Source organism: Hippocampus guttulatus, chromosome 3, assembly GCF_054856545.1.
Source record: "Hippocampus guttulatus isolate MCC_2025c chromosome 3, RoL_Hgut_1.0, whole genome shotgun sequence".
NCBI classification, from domain to species: Eukaryota; Metazoa; Chordata; class Actinopteri; order Syngnathiformes; family Syngnathidae; genus Hippocampus; species Hippocampus guttulatus.
This window is the reverse complement of record NC_141263.1, coordinates 3554168-3570450: the sequence shown is the minus strand read 5'-3', so window position 1 is coordinate 3570450 and position 16283 is coordinate 3554168. Positions and strand designations below refer to the sequence as shown.

General features: G+C 42.9%; 1 protein-coding gene across 9 annotated transcripts in view; it reads left to right on the top strand.

The window, feature by feature from the left end:
* Positions 1-16283, top strand: part of LOC147207159 (serine/threonine-protein kinase BRSK2-like) — a 117844-nt gene that overhangs the window by 70084 nt on the left and 31477 nt on the right. For all 9 annotated transcript variants that reach the window (XM_086106288.1, XM_086106282.1, XM_086106286.1 and 6 more), the window contains exons 3-7: positions 8611-8696; positions 10886-11026; positions 11607-11723; positions 14736-14769; positions 15791-15859. In XM_086106288.1, the coding sequence (XP_085962414.1) occupies positions 8611-8696; positions 10886-11026; positions 11607-11723; positions 14736-14769; positions 15791-15859 (447 nt within the window). The remainder of the gene's footprint in view (positions 1-8610; positions 8697-10885; positions 11027-11606; positions 11724-14735; positions 14770-15790; positions 15860-16283) is intronic.

The window sequence follows — 16283 nt, the reverse complement described above, 5'->3', positions numbered from 1 at the left end:
GTTTGCAATGTAGTGATGATTGAGTCATCTCTGAACTGCTGAGTCAAAGAAAACTGAGGGGTCTTGTGATCTGGGCAACTCATTGGGCCCTATTTTCTTGCTCGCCACAAGTCTAATGTTCAGTGCAATCTAACTCTGTGCATGGGTGGAGTTTACCTTTTTTTTGGTGTTTTTGTGGGTGGGTGCAGTTAAAAATGGACATCAGCACCATTGTGGAACTGAATACAGCTGACTTGTTTCCAGGCCAATTCAAGTGGCTCCCCTCATTCCCTTTAAGTACAGCACAGGAGAGGTGCGTGGTCTACATGGCGGATGCATTATGGACATGCCCGAGTCCGTGCAGGAGATCGGCAGGGGTAAAGTACATTTATAAAGAAATGCAAGAAGCTCTACACTTGTGGTAGTTGGCCGGTGCTCAGTGGGCACTTGGAGACCGGCCTCAATAATCGTGCGTCTGTCTGTGCATGGCAGCATCAACCAATACCCCCTCTACAACCCTCCCATCCCCTTCAACACAACCACACCAGTTGTGGGCCAGTACGGGGTGGCCTTATATAAAATAGCAGTAAAATTCTTATTATAATTATGATTATGATTATGATCATGATGATTATTCAGTGTTCGTTCAATGAATTAATTTCTACAGTATAATCTTTCAGAAGGTTTAATGCACTGATGTCATGTTTCTGAATGAAATATGATAACATCCACCACATACATCAGCAGAGGGCAGATTCTTTCTGTCTGCGCCTGGATCAAATCCAACAAAATCTCATTACACCACTTGCGCCACAACTTAGACCTGCGTCCACATGGTCTAAAGTCTAGTCCACTCTCTGTCACCAGATTGCCAGGTGTGCCGAGTGTGCGTATTTAAAAAAAGAAAACACCCTCGATCTGCCAGAACGGCCACAAAGTCGTAGCGCGGTCTGCCAAATTCCCAAACACTTATTTTTAGACCAGCAGGAACATAACGTGCGAAAATAGTGCCCACTCTGTTGTGTTGCTCGACAAAATATGTTGGAAATCTTTTAGGCAGGATATAACTACCATATTTTCCATACAATAAGGCGCACCTAAAAGCATTCAATTTTTTTAAAAACCGGCAGTGCAGCTTATAATCCGATGCACCTTAAATATGGTGTTACAGTCTCTTTATATTTCCCATTGAATTGTTTCCCTGTTAGTGTTCCAATACCATCTCGTGGTAATTATTAGCAGAACCCAATTGTAACCTTAAAGGATTCTGCCCGACACACACTCAAACAGACAACTCCGTTCTGAGCTCTGCGCAGCCATTATGAAACGAAGATAATACCAAAAGCATAGTTAACTACCGACTAAACGATACTCAGACTGACAGAAACACCTCTCGCCTGCTTCGTGTGTTTATTTGTGGGGCTAAATAAAAGCAGGGTTGGTTCCATTGACTATATATGGAAAAGCTTTGCGCTTAGCACGTATATATAGCACGTGGCGGTATGCACTTTAGAGCTGCAATCTGTCAATGAAGAAGAAGAAAGAAGTGGAAGATGTTGAAAAGTATTTTTTGACAGGTGTGGGAATGCAAGCAACTTGGATTGGATTGTACCTTGGGTCACAATGCGGAGCATTATTCTGGTTAAGCCATTTTAGACATTATAGGAAAACCTTTTGGCATTTTAGGAGTTAAAACGGTGGTAGGCAGCCACCAGCATGTTCCCGCTGTACTTAACAGTTCAAGAGACTGACAAATAAGTATATGTGAAATGTCGGCACGGTGGTTGACTGGTTGTCACTGGTTAGGATTTTCTCCCCTTCCCTCCCACATTCCAAAAATATGCTCAGTCGGTTAATGGAACACTCTAAATTGTCCTTAGGTGTGATATTGAGTGTAAATGGTTGTTTGTCTATGTGTGCCATGCGATTGGCTGGCAACCAGTTCAGGTTGTATCCCACCTATTGCCTAAGGACAGCTGGGAGAGGTTCCAACATGCCTGCAACCGTCATGAGGATAAAGCGGTTCAGATAATGGATGTATAAATGGTTGTGATTTTTCATATGTTAGTCTATGGCGTCTTTTTTGGAGGGGGGCACGTGGAGGGGGGGGGGGGGGGGGGGGCTAACAGACTGACGATAGATGGACTAGCAGACCGGTAAAATTTACTGAAGTAATAGGTGATGGAAGTACGTACTGTTAAAATAACGTGATGGACTGATCGACTGGCGATTACTGTTTGGTCGGCTTGAAAAAATGACAGCCTGACGATGATGGACGGTTGCTCAGGCTGCTGACAGATGACTTGTAACGAACTGTCAACATTTTGTCAATTGCCTACCTCTGATAACAAAATTGCTAATTTGGAAATACTCTTTCTCTCTTCACTTAAAGGGGCCACATTCACACAGACACATACAGCACATCACGCACATTATGATGTCAAAGTAATGATCATAACAATTAAAAATAGTAAAACCATTTCAAATTTCATCCACGTTTATCATAAACCATATGCTGTTTTATCCCGACTTACTCCTGTAACTGTTGTTGACGGTGCTTGGGTTGGTGGAGCAGAAAATACTCTTTTCAGTTCATCACTCCAATGATTCACTGCTGACCTGACCTTAATCTAGTTGGTCACCACATCAGTCAGCCATCCATGGGTACAGTTCTTAGGGAGCTTTCACCCTTTTTGATGCAATCATTGAGTAGACTTTGACGTTATCTTTCTCCAAACTATAGATGTCAGGAAGAGAAAGAGAATGAAATGAACACCATTTAAATGCTGTCAAACGTATGTGTTTGAAATACATTACTGACACATTGTAATTTTGGCTGTTGCTCAGAATGAAATATCAAAAGGCTTAGACACAGGGTTCCATGTGGTTAATAAGTTATTAAAACATTTCTTAGATAGTCATAGATATTTATCTATTTTAAGATATAATACCTACTTTTAATTGTTTTGTATTCACCTATAGACCTTCACAGGATGTGTGAGTAGATCAGGCTTTGCTATTGGGTGGAAACCTTGCATGTCTATTTGTAACTGGCGCCAAGACTGAGTTGTTGGTTGCCATGACAACAAAAATACAATTTATTTTAGGCTTGTTGTTTTGCAAAAGTATTCTATATTTCTATGTGAACTTTCATATTTGTTTTTTCTTTAAATCCTCTGAATATGTTATTTGGAATGTTTTGTTAAGAATCACTTCCGGGTCATGTGCCGTGGATAGCGAAGAATGAGAGAAAGATCGAGAAGACAACTTGAGAGAGACAGAGACAGAGCTATGATACCGTGTGGGCTACGTAATTTAATTAGATCTACTTTCGGTTTACCAAGGTGCACACGGTATGTCATTTTGTGTTTATTTATTTAATGTCCTGTTCAAGATATTGTAATTTTGATTGTTGTTTGAAATATGTTTTAGTTTTCACGGTGTTCCACGATTAAACGTTTTGGACATCAGTACGAGGCGTCATCCTTGACCGGGGTAGAAACACTATTTTTAACTAAAACTAAACTAAAACGTTTTTGAATATTTGTTGACTGAAACTAGACGAAAACGTTTTTGAGTTTTCATCAACTAAAACTAGACTAAAAGACTGTCACGAATAGGAATGACGAATAGGAATGATGATAAAATGTGACTAAAACTAATAATCATTTTTGCCCAAAAGACTGAGACTAAGACTGAATCTAAAATGGCTGCCAAAAACAACACTGCATATCATTGAGATGCGAAAAGTTGAGATGTCTCAACAACCACAATATCCCTCTGTAGGTCTTCCCCCAGATGGCCAAGGCAGGCACACCTTAAACAGCGGCACAATGGCCATTCAACTGATGCATTGTGACAAAAACTCATTAATTATTTTCAATTCTATTTCATGTCATTAGTGCCTTTGCAAACTACAATATTTTGGAGTGCAATTTTTCCTCATTAAATTACACATGGGCTGCCCGGTGGTCCAGTGGAGAGGTGCAGGGTTCGATTCCCAGCTCCGGCCTTCCTTGTGGAGTTTGCATGTTCTCCCCGGGCCTGTGTGGGGTTTCTCCGGGTACTCCGGTTTCCTCCCACATTCCAAAAACAGGCATGGCAGGCTGATTCATCCATCCATCCATCTTCTACCGCTGATCCGAGGTCGGTTCGCGGGGGCAGCAGCTTTAGCAGGGAAGCCCAGACTTCCCTCTCCCTAGCCACTTCTTCTAGCTCTTCCCGGGGGATCCCGAGGCGCTCCCAGGCCAGCTGGGTGACATAGTCTCTCCAGTGTGTCCTGGGTTGTCCTCTGGGTCTCCTCCCGGTGGGACATGCCCTGAACACCTCACCAGGGAGGCGTTCAGGAGGCATCCTAATCAGATGATGCCCGAGCCACCTCATCTGGCTCCTCTCGACGTGGAGGAGAAGTTGCTCGACTCTGAGCCCCACCCCGGATGACCGAGCTTCTCACCCTATCTCTCAGGGAGAAAACTCATTTCGGCTGCTTGTATCCGGGATCTCATTCTTTCGGTCACGACCCATAGCTCGTGACCATAGATGAGGGTTGGAACGTAGATCGACCGGTAAATTGAGAGCTTCGCTCTTTGGCTCCATTCCTTCTTTACCACAACAGACCGAAACAAAGTCCGCATCACAGTAGATGCTGCACCGATCTGCCTGTCGATCTCTCGCTCCCTCCTACCTTCACTCGTGAACAAGACCCCAAGATATTTAAACTCCTCCACTTGGGGCAAGATCTCCTCCCCGAACCGGAGGGGGCACTCCACCCTTTTCCGACTGAGGACCATGGTTTCAGATTTGGAGGTGCTGATTTTCATCCCAATCGCTTCACACTCGGCTGTGAAACGCTCCAGCGAGAGTTGGAGAGCCCTGCTTGAAGGAGCCAACAGTACCACATCATCTGCAAAAAGCAGAGATGCAATACTGAGGCCACCAAAACGGACCCCCTCAACGCTTCGGCTGCGCCTAGAAATTCTGTCCATAAAGGTTATGAACAGAATCGGCGACAAAGGGCAGCCTTGGCGGAGTCCTACCCTCACTGGAAATGATTCCGACTTACTGCCGGCAATGCGAACCAAACTCTGATATCGGTGGTATAGAGACCGAACAGCCTGTATCAGGGGGTTCGGTACTCCATACCCACAAAGCACCCCCCACAGAACTTCCCAAGGGACACGGTCAAGCGCCTTCTCCACAAAGCACATGTAGACTGGTTGGGCGAGTTCCCACATACCCTTGAGGACCCTGCTAAGGGTGAAGAGCTGGTCCACTGTTCCACGGCCGGGACGAAAACCACACTGCTCCTCCTCAATCTGAGACTCGACTTCCTGACGGACCTTCCTCTCCAGCACCGCTGAATAGACCTTACCAGGGAGGCTGAGGAGTGTGATCCCTCTGTAGTTGGAACACACCCTCCGGTCCCCCTTTTTAAACAGAGGGACCACCACCCCAGTCTGCCAATCCAGAGGCACTCTCCCCGATGACCACGCGATGTTGCAGAGGCGTGTCAACCAGGACAGCCCCACAACATCCAGAGCCTTGAGGAACTCCGGGCGGATCTCATCCACCCCTGGGGCCCTGCCACCGAGGAGCTTCTTAACCACCTCGGTGACTTCAACCACAGAGATAGGAGAGCCCACTTCAGAGTCCCCAGACTCTGCTTCCTCCAAGGAAGGCGTGCTGGTGGAGTTGAGGAGGTCTTCGAAGTACTCTGCACACTGACTCACAATGTCCCGAGTCGAGGTCAGCAGCGCCCCATCCCCACTGTACACAGTGTTAGTGGTGCACTGCTTCCCCCTCCTGAGACGTCGGCTGGTGGACCAGAATTTCCTCTAAGCCGTCCGGAAGTCGGTTTCCATGGCCTCACCGAACTCTTCCCACGCCCGAGTTTTCGCCTCGGCGACCACTGAAGCTACATTCCGCTTAGCCAGTCGGTACCCATCAGCTGCCTCTGGGGTCCCACAAGCCATAAAGGCCCGATAAGACTCCTTCTTCAGCTTGACGGCATCCCTTACTGCTGGTGTCCACCAGCGAGTACGGAGGTTGCCGCCACGACGGGCACCAACCATCTTACGGCCACAACTCAGATTGGCCTCTTCAACAATAGAGGCACAGAACATGGTCCACTTGGACTCAATGTCCCCCACCTCCCCCGGGACATGGGAAAAGCTCTGTCGGAGGTGGGAGTTGAAACTCCTTCTGACAGGGGATTCCGCCAGACACTCCGGACAAACCCTCACAATACGTTTGGGTCTACCAGGTCGGACAGGCATCTTCCACCACCATCGGAGCCTACTCACCACCAGGTGGTGATCAGTTGACAGCTACGCCCCTCTATTTAACCGAGTGTCCAAAACTTGTGGCCGCAAATCCGATGATACAACCACAAAGTCAATCATCGAACTGCGGCCAAGGGTGTCCTGGTGCCAAGTGCACATATGGACACCCTTATTTGAACAAGTTCGTTCAAATTCGTTATGGACAATCCGTGACGAGCACAGAAGTCCAGTAACAAAACACCACTCGAGTTCTGATCGGGGGTGGGGGGCGTTCCTCCCAATCACGCCCTTCCAGGTCTCACTGTCATTGCCCACGTGAGCATTGAAGTCCCCCAGCAGAACAAGGGAGTCCCCAGCAGGAGTACTGTCCAGCACACCCTCCAAGGATTCCAAAAAGGGTGAGTACGCCGAGCTGCATTTCGGTGCATATGCACAAACAACAGTCCGGACCCGTCCCCCCACCCGAAGGCGGAGGGAGGCAACCCTCTCGTCTACTGGTGTAAACCCCAATGTACAGTCACTAAGCCGGGGGGCAATGAGTATGCCCACACCAGCTCTGTGCCTCTCACCGTGGGCAACTCCAGAGTGGAAGAGAGTCCAACCCCTCTCGAGAGAACTGGTACCAGAACCCAGGCTGTGTGTGGAGGCAAGTCCGACTATATCCAGTCAGAACTTCTCTACCTCGCACACCAGCTCGGGCTCCTTCCCTGCAAGAGAGGTGACATTCCATGTCCCTAGAGTTAGCTTTTGTAGCCGAGGATTGGACCGCCAGGGTCCCCTCCTTTGGCTGCCGCCCAGCTCGCACTGCACCCGACCCCTTTGGCCCCTCCCATGGTTGGTGAGCCCATGAGAAGGGGGACCCACGTTATCTCTTCGGGCTGAGCCCGGCTGGGCCCCATGGGTATAGGCCCGGCCACCAGGCGCTCGCCAACGAGCCCCACCTCCAGGGCAGGCTGATTGAACACTCTAAATTGTCCCTAGGAGTGAGTGTGAGCGTGGATGGTTGTTCATCTCTGTGTGCCCTGTGATTGGCTCGCAACCGGTTCAGGGTGTCCCCCACCTACTGCCCAAAGACAGCTGGGATATGCTCCAGCAAATAGTAATATTTCCCCTTGTGAGGACAAGCTGATTGAAGAATGAATGAATAAAATCTACATGGTAATAATTTATGCTGGGTTTTTTTTGGACGGGTGAAGGCTGGAACAAATGAATATCACCATTAATTTCAATCGTAAAAGATTATTATAGATTGAAGTGTTTTGAGTTACGTGTGGTCACGGAATGAATTCATGAAGTGTGCACTCATGTATGTGTGTATGTGTGTGTGTGTGTGTGTGTGTGTGTGTGTGTGTGTGTGTGTGTGTGTGTGTGTGTGTGTACAGTATATGCTCCTCGTTTAACTAAATAATCTCAAACACGCTCTTTGTATTTATTCTCTTGTTTTAGAATTCATTAAGAATTTAGTTCCCCCTCTTCTGGACGGCCCAGCCATCATAACAACAGATGGCGGCTTGATGAGAGAGTGGATGTTCCAATTTATCACCACTCATGCCCTTCAACTCTCTATCATGCTTCAATTAAATGGGGATTCAGAAGCACAGCTCTGGAAACAAAGTCCATCCTCATAATTCATTAAGGGATATACAGTATTCACACACCTTAAACGGGCCAGGCTTCGTTTACCACACTGGTTCAGACCTTTGCTTTTATGGTTCTGGTGCAGATCAAACAACCAGATTGAGACACATTGTTTGAGGTGGTCTTGGTGCGCCTCCGAACAGCACTTCGCTTCAGGTGTGGGGAAAAAAAAAACAAGAAAAACCCAAAACACTGCTGATCCGCACCAACTATAGGATACACGTGCCTTTTGGCGCTTAACAAGCCATCGTAGCCAGACATCATGGGGAAAAAAGTAGCCTGTAGTGAATGTTGTACTTAAGTTTATATCTGATCCTCCATCTTCTGTTTAGCCACGTTGCTGCCAGCATGGTGTGGGTCAGGGCAAGCAGAGCACATCATCTTCCTAGGGTTACTGAAGTCATTCACTGACACTGTTCCAAAATTACCCCGCCCAGAGCCGTCAGCTTATCGTGGTTGATGGGTTTGTGTGTCCCAATGATCCTAGGAGCCATGTTGTTTTGGGTTTCATATCCCTGGTAGGGTCACCCATGGCAAAAAAATCCAATGTGAGTGACCAGACAAAGTATGGCTTATAGAATTCATATGATGAATAACATATTTGGACCTCGATTTCCCGAGGATGTTTGTTGTGTAACTCTCTATAAGTTAGGTATGTATGTAATTTTTTTTCCCTTATTTGACTAACAGATGTATTTGTTTTCTTGTCCAGGTTGAGCGGGAGATAGCCATTCTGAAACTCATAGAACATCCTCATGTATTAAAGCTACACGATGTCTACGAAAACAAGAAATACCTGTAAGTACAATTAATATATTTTTGTCATAGTAAATAGTCATAAGTACATAAAAATAAAAACTATGTATGTATGTATGTACACTGTATATATTAGGGGTGTGCATCCCATCAATAAAAAAAATGATTCGATACATAGTTTGATACATATTTTGATACATTGAGAATGATACAAATCAAGAACTGTACATTTTCAAGTGGAATAATTCAATTTGGTTTGATTGAGTGGAATTATGACTCGACTCAATATGCTGTGGTTGTAGCTTTTGTCATGTTATTTAATATGCAACAGTATTCAAAATCACTCCAAAGCCCAAACTATTCAAGTTAATTACATTCAAAGAAACTAAATCAAATCGTCAGCAACAACGAACCAATTTATACCTGGAGTGCATCCCTCATCAAAGACAGTTCGTTTTGTCTATCACGATATGGGGTGTGATACGATTCAAGGACGGTGCATTATAAAATGTAGCGATCCAATTTGGTCTGGTTTAATCAAAAATAGATGTGTTGCGATCAGGGTCTTATGCTGCTGGTCCCGACTCGATACCGATACAGTATATGCAAAGTAGATGCACTGCACTAACCGTCCCACAGTAATGTTCTTGAACAGAATTTTAAAAATGTGGAAATAAAGATTAATTTTCTCACACTGAGCAGCGAATGTCGCTCTCGAGCAGACCTCATAACATTTAAAACGCACTTTATTTTTAATGTTTACTGAATGCACATTCAGATGTAACTTTAATATTTACTGTATTCTTTATTATCTGTATTAACTTTATTATCTACTTTTACGTAGGATGCTTTCTCCCCAACTTGCTTTGACACTGTATTTTCCGCACTATAAGGCGCTTCAGAGTATAAGGCGCACCTTCAATGACTGGCCTATTTTAAAACTTTTTTCATATATAGGATGCACCGCTTTATAAGTCGCGTAGAATAGAAGCTACAATTGCAGCTGCGGTTGCGTTACGCATCCACTAGATGGAGCAATGCGCAAGGAATGCAATACAACACAATAGGGCTTTTTTTATATCAAGCTTTCACAACCGCTGCAGCTGTAACAAAGTGCTTTACAGAACATTTAAAATACTACGTCCAAGAAATCTGCGTATTGATCCATATATAAGGCGCATCAGATTAAAAGAAACTATTCCCATATCTATCCAGCTCCCCTTTGAACATTGCGTGCAGGCATGGGTGTTCTTACGCTTTTGAGTTTCGTCTTTCACGCATTACGTCAACTAATTATTTCTTTGGACTTTATTTTGGCTCAAGTAATGAAGACAATCAGGGGAAATTTATCGGAATAAAAATGTGTTTTTACATGTAAAATATTACGGAGTCAAAGTGAAAGTGACCAAGAATGAATGGATGAAATAAAGTACCGATATGTGAACATGCTACCGAGGTACAGTAGTGAATTGTTTTTACTTTGTACTCAATGATGTTACCCAAGTCATTGTGTAAGATGTCGATTGAAACTCCATACATTTTTGTCTACATTCATTTACTGTGTATAGTGGCTCTTCTCAATTACCATAAATGAATGCCTTATTTTGTAATTGATCGATGCACCACTGTCAAAGGGTGCAGTAATATGCTGTGAAGACAAGCGTGGTTGGAGATGCAAACAGTTTGCCGTAGAACATTGCACACTCACAAAGCACATGCAAAGGCATTTCAAATTTAAATAGCTGTGACAGTTCAACGGTTGAGCAGATCTCTTAATCTGCTAGTCCATCAGGATGTGGAAAAAAGGTGAGACAGCAACAGCCGTCAAGAATCACCACTAACCCTGAGACAAATGAATGGAGGTGAAAATTAAAACATCCTAAGCATACCCAAACCCAAACAAAATTTTCTCTGTCATTTCCATTCAGTGGTGACTGAATATGTTCCAATCCCAACACAGTGTACCTAAGGCCGACCTTATTAATGCAGTAATTGGTCTTCTTATGATGGTATTTGAAGAATTTAACCAATGGAAAACCCAACATTTATCGCATCCACAAAAAAAGTAAACTATTTTGTTAGATTCTCAACAAACAAAATATTTTTTATCATACAGTGAAAAAAATGGTGTTGTTGAATATACTCAGTTCACATGTAAATAACTTACTTTAGTCGAGGTACTCGAAATACTCAAGGATGAGTTTAAAGTGTAAAATCTTGCCTCTTTGCAGGTACCTGGTGCTCGAGCATGTGTCTGGTGGAGAGCTCTTTGACTACCTTGTGAAGAAAGGCCGACTGACGCCAAAAGAAGCAAGAAAATTCTTCCGACAGATCATATCAGCTCTGGACTTCTGCCACAGCCACTCCATATGGTGTGTCACCTTTAATACCTAACCCAGGGATGGGCAACTTAAATGCTGGAGGGGGCCACAGTTTTTCATCAGTGCTACTGGGGGGCCACATAGGACCACACACCTCCTAACCAGATGTTTGACAAAAATGCTGCTGGGAAGATAAAAAAAAATATGGGCATATGTGCAAAATACCTGCTCTACATACTATATTTCATTTTTGATCGTGCATTACAGTTAGCAATATGCTTTTTGTGGTTTGTCATCCTCATTTGTTTGGAAATGGAACATACTGTACATATATTTTCCGAGCAAAGGTTATTGTTTGTAACTTCCATAAAATGTGTCACAAATTGGCAGTAATAGGAAGATGTGGGTCCCAGGGCGACAGCAATTGATTAACATTGCTTTATACAGTGTGTGAATCATGAATTCATTACAGTTCCCGAATTTATTCAATCTGCATTATTGAGGTTGCAAAACTGAGCTGCGAACAGTGGTAAAGCTGTGTTTGTACCTTACAGGTACAGTATATCACGAGCAATGTTTAGTGGGTTTGACTTTTGTAACCGTTTTTTCTCTTTCGCGTCCTCTCATCCAGCCACCGAGACTTGAAGCCGGAGAATTTGTTATTAGATGAGAAGTACAACATCAGGATAGCAGACTTTGGCATGGCGTCTCTGCAGGTCGGGGAGAGTCTGCTGGAGACCAGCTGTGGGTGAGTGTCTAAAATACAAAAAGGCGCACAAATTTTTGATTAGCTTTTTAAAATCTTTCCAATATTTTGATCAAGATTTAATGACATTTTTATTAAACAGCTGCATGCTATATAATGTGCACTGCACAGGTCACTGTTGAGTACAATAAAGGGAAGATGCTGGCAAGGGCAGTCAGCATGCTTACCTTAAAAATATTTTCAAAAAATATTGCAATTAGTTAAACGGTTGTTGACTTAGTTAAAAACTTCCCTCCATCCATCCATTTTCCGATCTGCTTTATCCTCACAAGGGTCGCGGGGGGTGCTGGAGCCTATTCCAGCTGCCCTCAGTTTTTCAAAAATATTTTGCTTAAAAATGGTCTCCTGAAATTTATCGTGTTTAAAAGCTCTTTCTGAAACAGTCCATGATCCTTTAAATTTTCTTTAAATATACAAAGAATTAAATGAGGGCAGCATGTGGTGGACTTGTTCGCACGCCCGCCTCAGTGCAGAGGTACAGGGTTCGATTCCGGTTCCCCAAGCCTGCCTGGGTTCTTTACTCTACTCATGAATCATTGTTTGTCTGTGTGTGCCCTACGATTGATTGGCTGGCAACTGCCCGAAGACAGCTGAGATAGGCTCCAGCATGCCTGTGACCCTCGTGAGGATAAACGGATTAGAAAATGGATGCATGGATAACTAAATTAATATTAAAATAAATACATGTTTGAAATAATTGAATGTTCAATTAAATAAATAAATATATGGGTCCATCAATGTTGAAATTAAAAAAAATCAAAATAAATATAAAAATAATAAACTAAATATTGAAATAAGTAAAGCACTTTCATTTATCTTTTTTTTTTAAACAATGTACTTATTTAATTTCTGCACTGTCGGTCCTCTACAACCTACCACAGCCACCTCATGTTGATAATGATGTTGATAATATTTCATATGAATATACACTTATAATATTCCTAATGATACACAGCCACATGGTGCAAGGACCTATACACAAGTCCTGGAAGCTGCATACTGTTCATATGAAGTAACATGACATAGTTGAGTAGCTGAGTGTCAAAAAACATTCAATTTCTTTCCCTTGTGGAAGTACTTGGTTGATTTGGCAGTTTGTTTTGGCTCATTATCATTCGGCGTGATAAAGGAGCTACCAGTCGATTTGGCCGCATCTTTCTTTAACTTTCCTTTAAATGTTTCTGAAGACTACGTTAATTGTGCCGCTGCCATTATGGCGCATGAATGAAGATTAATGAGCCTCTGCTGGAAGAAGTCGTGTAAAACAAAGCCGTGATATGACCTCCTCTGGGTTTCAGAGATGAGCTTGTATAATTTGTATCATTTGCATATCCTTTCCATCACTTTTGTGAAGGTTCATATTTGTCTATGAAATCCAATCCATAACACTCCCCGATAGAATTATTTTAGCTTGCCGCTATGCTCTTTTGGCAAATTCTAGCCTTGACTTCCGATTACGCCTGCTACTTCTTTGAATCCTATGGTTTTGTCTTTGAGCTTTTGTTCATGGAATCTTCTGCCAACAGTAGCTTGTGATACTTTGATACAGTCTTTCTTTATGATGACGAATCATTGAGGGATTGTGCAGCCATCTTTGCATGAGTAAAAAGTCGGATGACTTTTCCCTTGGTGTATGACAATGACGAAAATAAAAAATGCTACTCGGGGAGGTGTCGCTCTGAGCAGGAAGACTGAAAACATGAACAGGTTAAGGAGATGGCATTTCCGTTAAAATCTCAAGAAAGAACTGGGTGACATTAAATAGAGCAAGAACCAGAGTAGGCAAGACTGGGAACAACACCTATAAATGGGGACTCTCACTCAGCAGTGAGTGTCCGTGTGGCCACCCAATACAAACAATGGAGCACATTCTTCGGGATTGTGAACTGGGGCCCACCTGCACGGATAAAGACCTCTTAGACACTAGTGATGCTGCCAAGCAATGGATCCAGTACTGGCGCGACAAGATATGATGATTTCCGTTAATTTTCGTAAATAAGGGATAGAGTGTGCATCCACATTTGTTCAGCACAGAAATTTGAGGAGACACTTAAAGGGAGTCACACTATCTGCTTCATTTATTCAACAATGAGTCGACACAGACAGTGGACCGATAAAACTCTTTGCACAAATGTCAGAATAATGACTCTATTAAGCAATGCTCGGAATGATTGTTCCGAAGAATTAACGTTCAGGATTTCTTTTCTTTCTTTTTTTTTTTTTTTGCACTGTGATTTCTATCTTCAGTTTTACAAGTCCCGATCAGTATTTTAAGCAAGGGGCTGTTTTCTCACGCACATATTGTCTCACATTTTTCATCTTCCCTGTCAAGAGGTGTAGTAAAGCAAAGCAAGTTGTAAATATTGATTTGTAGCTAGACCAACAGTTAACCTTTTGCGGGTTCCTTAAACAATCGGCAAATGTTGAAAAACGGTCATTTTTCTTCTACGTGTGTTTATGTTTCTCCTCAGAGATATTTTATCAATGTATTTTTTTTGGAGCACAAAAAAGCTCTAAACAATAAATTATAGTCATCATTTATATGACAAGCGCTTTTTTTTTTAAACTCGACGCAACTGCTACAAACTAATAGTGTGATGTAAAAAAAGGCCCTAGTTGACACTGAACAGCATTTTATTTTTTTAAATTACATACAGTATATTTTATTTATTTTTATGTAAGGAACGGTGAAGATGTTTGTCTAGCCATGTAACTCAAACCAGCAAAGTAATATTTTATTACGTTATTGCTTATTTCATGAAGCAATATCGTATTTAGTTTTGCTTGTCTTGCAAAGTTCAGGTTCCCAATGTTATGTAATGTCATGGAGGGGTTTGTTCAACCCCTCTCAGCGAGAAGGTTGTGTGATATTTAGTCATTTCTTCTTCAGTATGTTGGCTGCTGGCTGGGTTTCCTTTGAGTGAATATGATGTGTGATTTAGTGGACCACTTTGAGTACTCTCCAGCATCATTCCCTCTGTGCCTCTTTTACAGATCGCCGCATTACGCCTGCCCAGAGGTTATCAGGGTAAGTGCTCTCTCCTTTGCCCTCTTTCTGTTTGCTGTCTTTTATGAAACAATAGTAGCGCCAACCTCCTGCAGCGACTCTTACGTCACTGTTGCAATCTCTTGGCATTCACTATATTCATCTTTTTTTTCTGGCCTCAGACTATTTTCCCTTACTGAGAGGAAATATACTTTATGTCACTGCTACTCTTATATTATTGATTATGCAGTCATGCAATTTCTGGCTCTCTTTGTTTTCATGTTTTATACCAGAGCAACCTTTTTGAAACTGAGAGTTGCCCATTTGATACACGCTTCTAAAATAACAAAAGTCCTCAAATTAACTGTAATTATTGTATGTGTTATGATTAATAAATGATATTCATCTATGTGTAGACATTGATCATCTTACTGTAATGTATTTCGCACTCAGAAACAGATAAATACCAGTATCCAACACTTTTAAAATTAAAATTTAAAAAGATCACCTCTACAATGTTACAAGGAAATCACAATGGCCTCTAAGCTACTTATACAATAGGATCGCGTGCTACTCATGTGGTCCTTGTGGCTGACCAACCTGATGCCCATGAGCACCTTGTTTGTGACCACCTCTTTGCAATTTTGCTGATAACTAAACCTTAATAATACCGTAGATGTAATTTATGAAACATATAAAACATTAATTCATTTTAAATTTTAAAAAAAAAGTACTTCATGAACCAGTTGTTGACTCCTCTAGATAGCACTGTTGGTTTAAAGAAAAAAATTGGAAAAAATGTCAATCCAGTGTGCTTTCAGTCCTATGTTAAACAGAGTGCCATCTAGAGGAGTCAAAAATACAAAAATGGTTCATGAAGCATCTTGAAGCTTCATTTGCCCCATCTTTACTGTACAATATGTGAGCTTTTTTTTGTTTTCAAAAAAGGATGGTGCCAAGACACAGATGACAGTGATTTGTAGTTTAGTAAACTATCTGCATTTAAATGATATATCGTAATATTCTGTGGGTTTATTTTTCTCTCAATGTATATGTCTACAAGGGGGAGAAGTATGATGGCCGAAAAGCAGATGCATGGAGCTGTGGAGTCATCCTGTTTGCACTTTTAGTGGTGAGTTTTTTTTTTTTAATCCCACTTGGTTGGTTTCAAACTTTTTTTTGTCATTAAGTCTCCCCTGTTCTTTTTTCAAACACATATTACAGTATTGGGGCGGCCCGGTAGTCCAGTGGTTAGCACGTCGGCTTCACAGTGCAGAGGTACCGGGTTCGATTCCAGCTCCGGCCTCCCTGTGTGGAGTTTGCATGTTCTCCCCGGGCCTGCGTGGGTTTTCTCCGGGTACTCCGGTTTCCTCCCACGTTCCAAAAACATGCGTGGCAGGTTGATTGGAAGCTCTAAATTGTCCCTAGGCGTGAGTGTGGGCGTGGATGGTTGTTCGTCTCTGTGTGCCCTGCGATTGGCTGGCAACTGATTCAGGGTGTCCCCCGCCTACTGACCGAAGTCAGCTGGGATAGGCTCCAGCACCCCCCGCGACCCT